The sequence below is a fragment of the Thermobia domestica genome, chromosome 8, assembly GCF_964235325.1.
Source record: "Thermobia domestica chromosome 8, izTheDome1.hap1.1, whole genome shotgun sequence".
In the NCBI taxonomy this organism is placed as follows: domain Eukaryota; kingdom Metazoa; phylum Arthropoda; class Insecta; order Zygentoma; family Lepismatidae; genus Thermobia; species Thermobia domestica.
In genome coordinates, this window is record NC_137461.1 from 269,976,524 (window position 1) to 269,992,612 (window position 16,089).

At 36.9% G+C, this 16,089-nt stretch overlaps 1 protein-coding gene across 2 annotated transcripts in view; it reads left to right on the forward strand.

Moving 5' to 3' along the window:
- Positions 1 to 10,973, forward strand: part of LOC145692018 (X-linked interleukin-1 receptor accessory protein-like 2) — a 121,443-nt gene extending 110,470 nt beyond the window's left edge. For both annotated transcript variants that reach the window (XM_081767318.1, XM_081767317.1), the window contains exon 9: positions 9,663 to 10,973. In XM_081767318.1, the coding sequence (XP_081623444.1) occupies positions 9,663 to 9,821 (159 nt within the window). In that variant the 3' untranslated portion in view covers positions 9,822 to 10,973. The remainder of the gene's footprint in view (positions 1 to 9,662) is intronic.
- Positions 10,974 to 16,089: the final 5,116 nt, after the last annotated feature.

The window sequence follows — 16,089 nt, forward strand, 5'->3', positions numbered from 1 at the left end:
AGTAAAATTAGCTTCGAACCCGGGCATCCAAAAAAACAAAGGTTTGAGTGTTCCACATTGTTCATTACACTTTACTTTAAATGTGGTAAAAAGTCTCCGCCAAAAGACTGTCGGGTTTTGGAGGGGAGAGGGGGGCGGTGGGTTGGTATGACTTGTTGAAATTAGTTTAGAAAAATGATAATGTTGTTGATCAAAACCATATTCATATTATAAGTAATACTTTAATATACAATCCTTGACATCTAATCTATATGCTTGACACCTATAAAACAAATACAGTAAACTCTCGATTATCTGCGATCTTCTTTACTGAAGAAAATCTACGTAGGAAAATAAAATCACAAAAAGGAAAAGGTATTTTAACACTTAAAAACAAAGCCAGTGGACTTTTTTTTATGAGAAAGCAAATCAACAAACTAGTCTGTTTAGGTAGTAATAATGTTATTTGTAGAGATTCGCCCGTAAATTTCAATTCAATTTGACATTAAGAAGAGGTATGCATTGTAGCTCCACATGACATGTGTCTGTTTTCATATGATCGATTAAATTGTCCAAAAGAAATTTCGTGTAGATGTATTCTTCTTTGTCCATTTTGCGCACTGTCCGGTATAAGTTTGCCGCGCCACCCAATTACAAGGATAATTAGAGTTTACTGTATGGAAAGCAAAAAAACATATATAATTAGACAAACCTAAAACGAAAATTATTACCTTAACGCATTAAGCACAGAGAGTTTTCATTTCTCTTCATCATTCTCATCACTATCTGAATTTGTTTCAGAAAATTCTTGCATATCCTCGTCATCTGTCAACACATCTTCTTCCGCATCAGAATCAGTGGCAAAATCTGTATTACTGCATCCATATCCAGCGCAGTTAGTACACATGGTTGTGCACTGAAGGGCACTTCTTCGGCAATCACAGTCGCTTAAACACTCTTCTGTGCATGAACAAGAGATGAGGCGTAGCAACCATTCTGGAGCAGCAGCAAGAGTTGTTGGTGTTGGACGAAGATATCCACTGACCTTCTTCCAGCCCCATTTTAGTGTTTTTTTCTTGAATCCATTCCACTGTTGCACTTGGTGGTAGACTCTCAGTGAATGTTCCCTTGCTGCAGCTTTCGTTGGAGGTAGAGTAGCTAACTTAAACTCATCTTGCACTGGCTGTCTTGCAACTGTCATTAAATATATCTGGTGACGTAAAGCATCCAAATTCCGTGTCTTGTGGAAATCATATAAAGATCATGGCCAGCTTCAGCAATATCGTCTGCCTGTGCATTAGGATAATTAAAAATAAGCAATTTTTTTCTGAGTTCCTCATCACTTTTAACTTTTTTAAATGGGGCTGTCTTACCTTTCCTATATATTGAGGACACAGAGTCACAGCCTGTAAAGGCATAAACACACAACAGAACTTCCTTCATGTCTCCTATTTCATGCTGCATTTCTTGAATATTGTAAATTTTATTTGACTGATTTCCTTTACCAGGCACAATCATCTTTAAGCGTAAGCTGCAGTATGGGGGAGTAAGAGTAATTAACAAAACCAACAGATCAGTATCATCACCTATTACTCGCACCTCCATCCCATTTTAAGCCTCTGCGATTGCTGTCGAAACAATCAAAGTGTCTGCATCCCCATATGCCCACATGACACCCTCTTTCCTTCAAGTGTAATGTCAGAAGTGATATTAACTGTTCCTTGTTGTTCTGGTTGGCAAGGAAATCACTCTGCCCAAAGGTGACGTGAATGTGGTCTTCTGCTTTCACATATATGTTGCTAGCTGAGCGAGACCTTCGCAGATGTTCCTCATCTTTTGTGTTGAGTTCTTCCCTATAACCATCGAACACGACAGTAGCTCTTCCGTAATGGGAGAGAACATAGTCACTATATTGTCGGCATATTACTTGAAACGTTGCAGGGCGTTGCCAAACAACACGATGTAGAAGATGCCCTCCATCGACCACATATGATACCCTCAGTGCCATCTCATCATCAGGAGGTGGATTGGTTCCTGCACTTGGTAACACTTTTAGGATTGAAGACTTGGTTCCTTTCCTCATCAAACCAGTTTCATCGAACAGTGAGGGAGGGTATGTACATAGTTCATATTTAAATATTTCTCTTAAATGTTCTTCTGTTCTCACACTACAAACCATGCGATGGAACAACTGGATGGGTTGATGTGAGTGGTGTCATTTCGGATGGTGACAGATTTTGTCACGGCTGCTAACGATTTGACGGTATACTTTCTTTTTAAATGGATTTCACTGAATTTAAGCCTTCGATCTCTTTTATTGCAGAAAGACCAATATCACTGGCCTCGTCACAATTTGTAGTAGAGTCAGCCAACACACCTGTAGAGAGAGAAGACAGCTGAGGAGGTTTTGTAAAAGGGTTGTGCAGTCGAAACCAAGTTATTAAAACTTTTAGTTGCTTGGCATTTAGCTTCTGGTTTGCATCACGTAACTCTACGTGTTGCTCTGAGGAAGCATAATTAATAGATGCAAATCTCTCAACTGCCTCTTCGATTCTGGAGCTTGCAGGCATCGACTTCACCCATGTAGCGATAGTTGATGCAGTGATTCCTCTGCCACCAGTCAACCCACCGCTGCTTTTTATCGCCCGCATTAACACTTGTTCGATGGTCATATCGGTCCAAACACCGCACCAAAATTTGTTACTTCGGCGAATGGTGAAGAACCCTCTGATGATAAATTTGTCGAACTCTTCTTCGGGTAATATACTCAGTAGATGTAAGCAATCTTGCAAGTACACATGCGCCGATTTCGCATAATTCAAGTGTCCTGTGGCATGGAGAAAAGGCAGTATTTTCTGCACACAGTGAAGATGGAGGTAAAAATATCCAGTTCTCTCTGCTTTTATGAACATCTTGATAAGATGTACCATTTCTATGAATTGAATCCACAATTTTTGTGTTCTACCATGTTCCTTGAAATTCTGCAGCTGCTCATCTAAAGTATTTGCTAAATTCTTGACTGCAGTAGACCTCACTATCTCATCCGCACCTATTGTCCAAGAAGTTAAATGCGAATAGAGTGCCTTTAAATCTTCCTTGTTAACATCAGGATCGTGTGTCTCAAGGAAAACTGTTATAAAGGCTTCTTGGGTTAGGAACAAAGCACGAATAGATCTGGAATATGCTTTCCCCTGCATCATTTGCGGAATGCTGTTTTTTGCGTATACTTATCTCCACACCTCTTCCAAACCACTTCCAGCCATTATGTGACCTACTGATCCTATAAAAGAAAGGAGAAAGTGACAGCCTCCAAGGCGAATGAATAGTGAGTTCAGAGGGCTACTGAGAGGGGCTGCAGCTACAATTTCCTGAGCCTTGGCATATAATGGTTGATCGAACGTAACCATCGTGCAAGCCTGACCCTGCTTAGCACCTTCCTGAGCAGCATAAAGGAGAACGGTGTAAATAGTGGAAGGGTTTGAGGGTGCTAAATTCACAAATTGAAGAGCCAAAACTGCTGATGTTTCATACGGTTGTCCAGCATGCAGCCTTTCCATACAACCACTCCTATCAGGCCTACTATCGGTACACGAACCATTAAGCCAAATACCAGAAAACAAAAACATATTTAAAGTGTAGGTGTTAATAGCTGATAAAGGTTTAATTTGCATTACTTTCCAATTTAAAGTAGTTATACGTGTATACCCAGATGTATCTGGACGTTTGTATATCTGTAATTCTGTTAACCCACTGTGTTCAATTTCTTTTGTTCTGACATTCCTCCGAGGTACACAGGTGTCAACACTGAGTGCAGATTCAGGTGTCACACACAGTACACCACCCATGGAATGAAAAGTGGCATGACCATCCACAGTATGTACATTGTAATCAGCATTATCAAAGACATACTGAACATAGCCCTGATTTATGTTTAATTTGTCCTCACTGGTAACTGCCCTTTCGAATTTTAATATTTCGTTATAAGAAGAACAGAACCCCATATTTGCCAGTAAGTCAATTAAGAGTCTGGACCCAAACTTTCTGTGAAGGAACACTGCTGTACCAAATTGAACACGGGACACAAATGATTTTCGCCGAGATACTGCAATTATGAAATGAGCAATAGCGATTGTTTTCCGTTCAGTACTTTTTTTTAATTTTCTTCTGTTATCCTGGTAGGCTTAATGATTTCATAAAGCAGTGTCTTCAGTAATTCTGGAATAAGATCTGGACTTCCCGTTTGAATTTGCTCAAGAGTTGGAAACTGAGAACAATCATAAGCTTGAGATTTCAGTGTTCGTCGAATTATTGCTGCTGCAGTTTTGATCACTCTCAATTCATCATCTTTTTCAACAACTTGCCGCTTTTGGTACCAGACCTCCGACAGGATTCTGGATGCTGTTCCACTGAAGCAAATTACGACCCTTTTTCCGGGAAGATCTGTTACGTGTATGTTGGAACCAAAACGCCCGATCAATTTTCTTTTCAAGTGGCTGTCATCGTATGATTCCACGTTAGGGTTCAGATCGTTATACAGTTTTTGTAATTCCTTCAACGTGTACTGGCATTCATCATTCTCAATTAAATATTGACATAATTTATCAAATGCTGCAGCTCTTTCAGAGTCTGCTATTGATCCGCCTCTAGTTGCTGGCTTTCCAGGTTTACTTGAGCCTTCCATCTTGAATCTTGACAAACAATACCTATGGTACCTACCATCACATTGGACTAGGTCAATGACATTGCTAAGTCTGAGAAGTACTTCTCGTGCCCAAGTACAATTTCTTCTTATTGCGTCTTCACGAATACCTTTTATCAACTCAACTGTCTGTACCTCACTCCATTCTTCTTGGTATGGATATCTGCATTTCGATATGTCCACACATTGGCGACCACACAAGAAACACTGTGTTTTGAAGTCAAATGGAGCACGGGGAGTTTGTCTAAGCTCAGGATTTGGAACTGTTGGGGGTGGCTTGGGTTTTAAAGTGTAGCGCCTACGACACTCCTTATGCACTTCCAACACTACTTCCTTTTCGAATTTCTCCTTCACACCATCTTGCTTAATTTCACTACACTTTATTATTATTCTATCTCTCCCATTTTGAGTTAACCGAATAAGTTCACCACCTTTATCAACACAAGGTTGCAATACACAACTCATACTTACAATGATAATAATATCGTTTTCACTTCCACAAAGCAAATCAAAACTGTTATGAAACAACTACCGGTAATACCACTTGTTATACTTGATCAGTGTGCCTTTGTATGGAAGACATAGCAAAATTATCAGAAATAGGTTTTAAACGTAAAAGGTAAAGTAGATACTCAAGAGAATGTCGTTTACATTTTTTTAAACATTAATCTTAAAATAATAATTATGCATGTTGATTTAAAAATAACAATATGCAGAGCAAATGTCGAGATTTTGTAATTTAGAGACATCTGCGGAGCAAAAATATAACTGTATCTTTAACAAGGAGAAAAAATAATTTTCTAATCTCTTTCCTTCTACCCCTTCCCTCTCCCAAACCCGACACTATTTCTGCGGAGACTTTTTACCACACTTAGAGTAAAGGGTAATAAATAATTTGGAACAGCCAAACCTTTGTTTTTTTGGATGCCCGGGTTTAGGTGTTTTTCTGCCTAATTTTACTGTACTAGTAAGAAAATATTGAAGCCTCTGTAAGGCGGATACCTCTCTATAGCGGACAATAATTTGATTCCCCACGGCTGTTCGCTTTAGAGAGATTCACTGTATTTCTGTCACTGAAAAAATGGGAGGCCTAGGCCCCCCGGCTCCTTGTTAGATCCACCACTGATAAGAATGTTTGCTTGGAAACAGAGCAGCAACTTCTTTTGTATTCTCCTTAAATTTTGAAGAATACACACAGTAATTTCAATGAATTTCTTACGCCAACTTCACCTATCACCTACAAAGTATTATTGTCTTGTAATTACAAAGAAATCTGCTTTTCTTCACAGGTGTTAACAAAAGAATTAATATATTTAAATTCTTACTGTATTGTTTTGTTTATAAACAATACTACATTTTGTTTTAATTTTTCCTACAAATTTGTTTTAATTAATAATACAAATTTCTCCGTGCTAGTGTTTCTTTCAGAAACAAAGCTCCGGGAGGGCAGTTCCGAGGGGGCACTGCTGGTACTATTCTATTTATTATTATATTATAGACGTATTATTTTGGTCTTCTCCCGGGGGGAGGCACTCTCAGAGCTCCGGGGGACAGTGCTCCCAAAAAACATGTCTGGAAGAAACACTGCTCCGTGTGAGAGACCCCGGATTCGATTTCCGGTAGGAGCTCATGTGATTCGGATGTTCGTTAAATTGTAGGTCCACGTTTCATAAAGTCTTCCTACTGAAATGGATATTCAATCAGTCAATAATACAATTTCCTGTTAAATTTACAGAAATACATAACTAATACGGTACATTTGTTAATATTTTGGCTGTATGATGTATTTAAAATTTATTATAATGTGAAAATTATATGTATGACATAGCTAAATAAAAATTATACTATCACATTAGTATGGTCCCTTGTAGGACTGAAGGGAAAGTTCCTATCAAAACTTCCATTGTGAGCGTCTATGTTCAGAGGTTTTCTTTTATGATTATGTCAATAAAATTACTTCTTCAGAAAATTCTCATCGCGATAAATTCAGTTCTGTCTTCTGTCTTCTGTTCAACAATTTTGAGGCATTTAGTGCTCTCTCTCTCTCTCTCGCTCACACACACACACAAAAAGAAAAACCCAAACCTAGATTAATATGTTCACTATTTCATGAGTTGTTTCTCCTGAATTGTCTCTGTTAGTAACTTACAGTTAGGGCCGGATTATGGGGGAGACTACAGCCCCAGGCCTCCAGGTGATTAGGGGCCTCCACTGTGATCAAAATCTCAACTGGCTATCTAAAAAAAATAATCATGAAGATACAATCACCATCATAAAATAAGACCAAAAATATGAAACATATTCAGGGCCGTAACTTGTGGGGGGCAGGAGGGGCAATTGCCCCCCAGGGAAGCTCACCACCGTTCGAGGAGGTCCCAATTTAGGACAACATTTTTATACCTCGTATACGATACGAACAAGAAATTATAAAGGAAGGATCAAATAAGTTCACTAAAATTACATAAACAAAACACAAAAGGCAAATAAAAATGAGTCGTGTGTCCATTTCAGTAAAAAAAAAAAAAGTCTATTATTAGGGGCCCTAGAAATAATATTTATTCGTATGGCTTTGAGATTTGTCAATATTGTCCCCTTAATTAATTTGTCATGTATGGAACGGGCCCAGGGACGTAACTAGCTGCCCCGCAGACCTTTCCATGCGGGAGGGCCCCAGGCTCCGGGGGCACCATAAAGAGTAAGAGAAAAGATGGAAACAGGGGGCCCAAGAATTACAAAAACAACTTTTTCTTGGAGACCCAAATACATATATTAATGCTTGCCTCCCCAGAAAAGAATCTAAGATACGGCGCTGAACATAATCCCTTAACTTTCCTATTGTACTTTCGCAAAAAGTATTAGGTAGTCAGCAGGGGCCACATGTTTTTTCTAGCCCCGTGCCTCCAGATGAGTTAATTCAGCCCTGCTTACAGTATATAAAATACACAAAAACAATGAATGTTAATTTGATTATAAAGAACTGTTGGTCTGTTGGTATGTGATACTTTTGGAACGTATTGTAGGAGACAGATTTACGTAATGCACAGGGCTAACATTATAGTTGATTAATACGTGAGTTCGAACATTCATTTGTTTGATTCTCAATGTGGCATTTGTTAATCAAGGTACCATGTTTCAAATATTTCATCTTTTCACATGTATAAGTTGTTTATTCGTTTTTTCATAACTTGTTCTTGAATATGGCCTACACAAAAAGAACTGACAAAACACTGTTTGGGTTCAGTGGTATCTTTTATTAGTATATTAAAAACGATAAGTTTTACAGGTCGATTGAACCTTGACTATCTCTCATAAGAGAAATACGTAGCTTATCTTTTCTTTGATTCTGGCGTGTTTGTAATCTGATAAACCTTGAAGTTATCTTTCAGTGCAATGCCTGTCACATACAGACGCAAACAACAACCGAGCAAACAAAATTACTCCAAGTGAAAAGGCGAAGACAGATGAAAGAATTATGTTTGCTAGAATTGCTTAGTGGTCTCATACACACACCCCATGTGCATGAGCACGTTTCGTCTCCAGGTCATGGACCAATCCGGGTCGCCGGGTCATGGTCTGTCCAGGTCAGACCGGGTTACCACGGGTCGCCAGGTTATGAATCTCTCCGGGGCTGGTGGACCATAGGTCTGGCTGCTTCTGAGTCTTCCGGATCCATTCCATCACTCCCAATACAGCAGCTCCTAGTCAGAGCAATAAATTAAATAAATTTATTCTGTAACTAAACTTTGAAAATAAATTTATTATATAAGTGAATTTTCAACTTGCCTGAGCTGATTCGGTTAAGATAGGTGTTTTCAAACTATTTCATATCACGGCCCCCTTTTATCACAACCTCCTGCCTGCTATCCCCCCAACCAATTTCTAGTTTGTAGTCCTCCACTTACAGTTGTAAGTTGTATTTGTTTTTAATCTTGTATTTCAATGTGCAGTTTTTCATAATCAGTAAACGATTCTCTATTTGTTTAATATTGTTGGATCAAAAGATCCAACATACGTATTTCAATCAAAAATTTCCTTGTAGGCCTTACATCTGGAGAAATACATATATTGTAGTCAAACCCAACTATCATTTAACTCAGTATGATGTGCTTATTACGTAGAAAATACGAAAACTCGATTTAGGGGCCCGTTCAAAAATTTTGTGGCCGCTGATCCATAAACTAATACTTGGGCAAGATCGGAATCTTTTGATCCTCTTTTTTTTCTGTATTGGGTAAGTATAGAAATGTAAATTTGTCTATAGAATTTAAAAAAAAAAATGAAAATAATCTTCAAAAAGATATTTTTCTGCTACTAGGTCCTAATTACATTTATATTTTTCATCTTTCTTCGTGATCTTCATAGCAGTCCCATCCACCAGGCTAGGAATCTCCGGGTTAAGGCAATAGAGTCTACGATAGGTTTGGCCAAAATATCTTTTCTGCTCCAGTGACCGTTTGTAGTAAGACACTAAAAGCAAGTTTATGGGTATTATGTAGAGGACACATGCAATGATTCAAATGTCAAGAACTTTTGCAAAAATATGTGATTTGATAACAAATTAAGGTTTGATATAATGTTAAAAAATGGAAAACATTTTATTCTAGTACTTCAACAATACTTGAATCAATAAGAAGTATAAATTATTCAAACAGATGCAACAGAAAAACATATCTATTAAGTGGAATTTTAACAAAAATGAACTAAATATTATTGTAATGATTCATTTGTATGATATCTTATATTAGTACTTATTTTAAGTAGAAACTTTATATCTGTTATAAAAGAAATAAGTTTATTAAATATTTAAACTTTGAGAATCAGTCATTTATAAGTATTTTGAATGGACACAAACCATACAGTTCACCAACTACGAAAACATAAACACTCATGAAAAGAAGTAAAGAAGGGCAAGAGAAACCTTGTGTACGCTTATGTTTGCATAAACATAAAAAAAAATAATCTGAATTTATTTATTTATTTGCAGAACGTTTGTAAGACGACTTTGAAAGACAAAAATTGTGAAAGTTTAAAGAAGACACTTTCTGTGGTGAAAACAATTCACTGGACGTCGAAGAGCAAACAACAACAAAACAAGTTCTGGAAGAGGCTTCGTTTATGCATGCCACTGAAAAAAATGCAATGAAAAATCGTCTAGAATAATTGTGAATGAAGTTTGAAGGCTGTGTTTCTGTGAATCTCCATTTCAAATTAATACTTTGAATTGAACGGTAATGCAGCAAAGGTGGTTAAATTACCAGAAATGGTACTGCCAGGCGCAGCAGACAATAAATTCAGGGATTCTTAGTTCACTTGAAATCATGGTTCACTGTGTCTCGAAAAACTGAAACCCACTTCAAGAATTATTCCATCACATTCCTACTCGTGTAGCATCAAATATCCACCTTTCCTGCCCTAGGTTGTCGGTTATTCAAAGACCCTTCATTCATAGAGCACCACATGTTAAAGCTTCCCAGCTTTTGAGAGAATAATTACACAAATTCAAAATAATTAAAAATGAATTAAGAAACATCATCTATGATTTGTCTTTTTTTTATTATTTTTATTTTTCTGTATTGTTAATGTTTCCCTGTGTAAGTGGCACTCATTATGCTGTATCTGAGTATCGGTTGAAATAAATAAATAAAATATAAAAATAGACCCGACAGTCCTAGTGAAAGAAAAATGAAATAAAATCTTTGAGTTTTACATCCCATGGTTAAACCATCTAGGCTAAAGGAGTCGGTGATGATGAGAAATGAATGAAATGTTGGAATGAAGAAAGTGGGAGGAAACGGGAGAACCCCGGGAAAAAACCACGCACACCCTAGTGAAAAAGTTTGCAAGTATGAAAACAAGGAATGTAAAGTTAAGGTTATAAATGCTGTTGTTCAATTTATCTCAAACAGTGAATGAGAGACTTATGGAAATATTAAAATTTACTATCTCAATATCACGAAATTTTATGTTGTTATTACACTCGTGCAAACAGAACTGATTTTTCTGGGATATTTGTTGAATGTAAATAAAGCTACTGGAATCAAAAATTATTTGTAAGTATAAACTTGCTATTGCAAGTTTAGACTAATTATTAACGTATAAATTGCCTATGTACAAAGTTGTTTATAGTATACGTCTTAGCTTTTGATTTCCTTAAACAGGCAAAAGTTAAATTTTTGGACACATTGTAGTCACTAATCACGTTTTCTATTGAATCTTTTTAGAAGGAATTACAACTATATTTAATTTTATATTTACAATGGACATCGACATAGTTTACATTACAATTTAATTTTTTGTTGCCTTCTGATTATATTAGTAAAATTTCATTCCAAATGTCACAGCAATAAAAATGTTTTTTTAAAAATAACTGGCTTGTAGATTACTTATTAATACCATAGAGAGAGGCATTGGGTGTAAGTTTTATTTTACTTAATGCTTAAACAAATAATAACAAAGTGATGTGGTGAAAATTTCAGGGACGACAAGGTTTTACTTTGGTTTGGGTTTGAGGGAGAAGGAAATTATGTGGACGCAGACATATTTTTCGCCTAGGGTATAAAATATCCTAGAGCCGCCCCTGAAAACCAGTAAATAACGGATCGATAACTAAATTTAAATTTAGATAAGTGAAATTTTAAAAGTTGAGCAATCTAATATATTCTTACAATGCTTAACATAAGAAAAATGCAGCAGACATATTTCCAATTATCAAGGGTGGTCTTCTTTCTATATGTGTCTTATGAAGTATATTCAGCACATTATTTCTTTATTTTAAGCAGACTAGCGTCTCACAGCATAAGTGGTTGCTTCCTCCAAATTCCATTCAATCTCCCTCAAACTTTGGGATCCCTTTTCACTTAATCTGAACTTTATGCAACTTCATGACCCCCTTTAACTTACATCCTTTAAACTCATGTTTCAACTGTCAAGGTAAGAAAAAGAAACTATATCTCTTACATACTTCATATATATAATAATAATTATTACGTAGAGTCATCAACAGAAAAAAAAGCTATTTTATACGATAGACTGTACATAAAATTTATTTTTTTATTTTTATTTTTATTTATTTGTCCTAAATTGAACGAGAAAGCTAAGCTTTAATAACTTTTAAAAGTACTGAGTTATACCAAATAAATTTAACAACGGTTACACATGTAGCAACTACGATTAAATACATGCTATTTCATTTGATTAGAGATAAACGTCAGTGCTGAAGCTATATGAGAAGTGAATCTATTAACGAGGGGTCTGAACCGCATAAGCTATAACCAGGATATAATGCACTGTCCCTTTCGAAACATTCGTCGTCTTAACCGTTCTGTCCATGACACGACTTACCGATAAAAATAGCTTACTATTTCGAGCAGCATAAAACTCCACTTAAAGAAATTATACACACTGATAATTATATCACGTGCATCGCATACAACGATTTACCTTGTTCAGTATTCCACTTAATATAATAGCTTGGACTGCAGAAAATCCAGGAGTATATAATAAAATACAACTTCCATTTTGCAGCAATAAACAACTGCAGCACAACACACTAGACACAAAGCAAAGCACCACACCACGTACAAATCACTGTAAAACACTTATTCACATGTGTCAACTAAGCTCTTCCACTACCTGTGAAACAGCAATGATCTCATTTTTTGATGGGTTGGCTGACAACTAACGTCACCCACACGTCAAAACCAATGAGACGTTTATTGGATTAAAACGTTCACGTGAGTGCTAGATACTTTAAAGGACAACTAAGTATACTGGCAGAAAATGTGCCGAGATAAAACAAGCGTACTCGAGGAGGCTAGTAGCGTCTTCTGACACCTAGCCTCTCCCAACAGAGAATCCCATAATGCCTCCACGTATATCCATCGCCCTGTCGATTCAAGCTCTATAAGGAAGAGCCAAACAGGAAAGGCAATGCTTTAATTCTCTCATGCTTTAGAGTAATGTTCAAACATGGAGTGTTTGACAAAGTGGCCAGCGCTAATAGCTTGAGCCCCTTCCCTTTCTTAATACAAACTTGAGATCAGCTATGGCGAGGTTAAAGTTGTGTAGGGTATAAAATATGGAAGCTTACAAGAAAATAAATCATTTCCCAAAAAGGAGTAAAGATATCATCAAATAACTCTTTGGAAGGTATGCTAAACGCTTTCGTCCAGAAAATTTTGTTCGGGGGAAAGGGAGACGGTCAAAATGTAACATGGCTGCTCTGGGACACTTTGCTAAAGCACATGCACTTAACAATAATAACAGGTAATCGCAATTTATCTCAAGTTCTTGGGAGGCTAAGTGTGCCTGGAAGAAACTCTGTAAAGTACATTCGCTAAATGCTTCATCAGGCAATGTAAGGGAAAGGTTGGTTGATTTGATTTCATTTTCAGTTTAACGTCGCTTTCAGCAGTGGGGCTACATTAGACGTAAACCTACGCCTTAACATAGGATTGAAACCACATGAGCTCCAGCCGGGAATCGAACCCGGTCCTCCTACGCCAAAGGCACTTACACTAACCGTTTTGTCAAGGGAGATCGAGAGGTTGGTAAGTAAGACTGAAGGATAAGGTATATTAAATGAAGAGAAAACTTTAAATGTGAATAATGATGTAAAATAATAGAAAATCAACAAGAAAGTGAATATTTGAAAAATTATGAACAATTAAAAATAGTGATGAGAATAACGATAATAATATAAAATGAAGAATATATATGGAAAAACAATATTATAATTTAATTAAAAATTATATACGGGGTGAGTCAAAAGTTCCATACTATCCCTTATAAAATGAAAGCGAGTGTCGATAGCCGGAATTGACACTTGTAGAGACACGTTAGGTCAAGGCTGAACCTTTATGGTACGTGTCAGATGAACAGCCGCCATCTTGCTGTCCGCCATTTTGAATCTTGCTCAAAAAAGTTTAAATGGGAAAGGGTCATGTGGTAGATGAAGCAGAGTTAGAATTTTAAGAGAAACTCAATATTGTATATAAGAAAAAGTAGATGGATATGCTGTATAGGAAATATTATAGACAGTATAATGAGAAATATTATAGACAGTTCAGAACAGGGAAAATTTCGAATAGAATGGCCTCTATCTCTCCCTGAGGGATGTGAAAGTGTCGGGAGGTAGTATTTTGAATATTCTTATATGGAAGAGTGGTCGAAGTACTACTCTGATCGATTATATTGCAAGGATCCATATACCCACACGTACTACCAAGCCACATTTTTTTCCCAATATAAACACGTGTTTTTACGATTGAAAAACAATCAGTGGCAGACGGAAGAAGAAAACTACAATTTAAGGGAGAAACGAAGAGGATACGGAAACCCACGAAGAACTCCGAGGACCCCTTTACAGGTCCTCCCTCCAAAAGGAAGGCTGTAAAAGCGGATGACGTGACTAAGAAGTTATCAGTGCTGGTGCTGATCATTCACCCATAAAACCTACTCTCGAGGCCGCCATGGGCTACGGAAATATCTTTTAATACCTACTCCCGGGACTACTATGAGCCACTGAATATAACCTATCCCGTCTGAGGCTACTGTAGGCAAATACAAACATCCCTTCTAGCCATAGGCAACATCGAATGTCGAAGGGGAATGTTCATAACCTACACTGGGAGCATTTTAAAGTGATCAAAGACAGAAAATTCCTGAAAATTTTGTACAACAGTTTATGTAATATATTCTTTATAATATATTACAAAGAGGGTGAGGGGTTAAGTTCCCGTGTACATTATTTTGACTCTACCTACAGAACATTGCAATATTTTCTGGGAGAAGCAGATAGAGAATTTCGATGCTACAGATATATGGACGACTGTTGATGCGAATCACAAGAGGATCTATCCTAGTTCTGCCAGCACAGAGGGCTAAACAATGACTGTATTTAATAATATAAATGAGATTGCAAGAATCCTCAACTACAGCAATGGTGGAAATTATGTTTTCATCGTGATATTATGTTGAAAGTCCATGTTATTTTACGTTTAGGTTTCTCGTTTTTCTTTGTCGTGCTTCAAGGGAGATGTGAAGGTTATGAAGCTTTCAATAAAAGATTTTGACCAGAAGAGGAAGCCTTTTCAGTTTCAAGTGAAATCGGAAATATAAGATAAGTATGATTCACAAGTTTCTGTAGGAAGTAGAAGATGGAAGTATTGAGTGAAAAAATTTGGATTAGAAAATTTTACTTTAAAAAAAAGTATATATACACCATATATTATTCTTATTTCATGTAGGGTATTTTGAACGACTAAATTGTTTGAGAATAAAATTGGAGAAGGGGTATATCTTCAATTAGAAAAATCTGGTAAGAGGTTCTTAAGGTAATTATTGAGTCACGATATGGTGGAGCAGACATCCTAAACGACCGAAGTATAAAATAGGGAAAAATGAAATGAAATCTTTAAGTTTTACGTCCCACGGCTATGCCGGCTAGGCTAAAGGAGACAGTGATGGTGAGAAATGAATGAAATGCTGGAATGAAGGAAGTGGAAGGAAAGGGGAAAACCCGAGAAAACCCTCGCACATGGAGTATAGAATAGGAAATATTTGTTGAGGTACAAATACTTGAAATGGAAGTATTATATACTGTCGACAAGTTCGGTGTACATTAACCTTGAGATGTCCATTTTTAAGCCTAACCTTCACATCAAAGAAGATGATAGTATGGTTCGAAAACGATTCGATTAATTTGACTGGGCACTTTGTTTAGAGATTGGAAATCATTCCTAATGGAACATGAACGACATATATTAATTTATGTTAAAACATAACCTGAAGGTATTATTCGTCTGGCAACAAAATTCTTCAGATGATCTTCAATGTTTGGAGTACAATTCTTGAGGATGAGCACTGTAGAAATTTGGTAGCCACAGGCATATGAGCCAGTCTAAAAAGTATTGGAACTTTTGCGTACAATATGGTGTTCGTGTTACAGATCTCAGGATATATCAGTCGCAGCAGGTAAGGCGTAACGTCATTTGACAACTGCCAATTGAAGTTACGAGTAGTAGATGTGCGTGTTCGAATTCTTATTATCAGACGTAAGGCATTGCGCTGTGAAGATAAATGAACCTTTCTGCAAAACTGATCTACATTTTACAATTTTGTTTTGTTAAAGGCGCATATAATGCCCAGGCCAGTGAAGAAATTTATTCTATTTATATGCAAGATACGTTGTCAAAAGCAAAAACTAAAAAAATAACTCAGTCGCCTTCGGTCTGGAAATTCTGACGTCCAGGATGTTCCTTGCAGTGGGTGACCAATCACAGAAAAAGTGGATGATGTTCTGGCAAAAGTCGAGCAGTACAGATCCGACATGTAAGCAGTCGTGAGATCGTCAATGATCTGAACTTCTATAACCTACAGTGTTAAGTCACTTGGAGAAAGCTGGCTAAAAC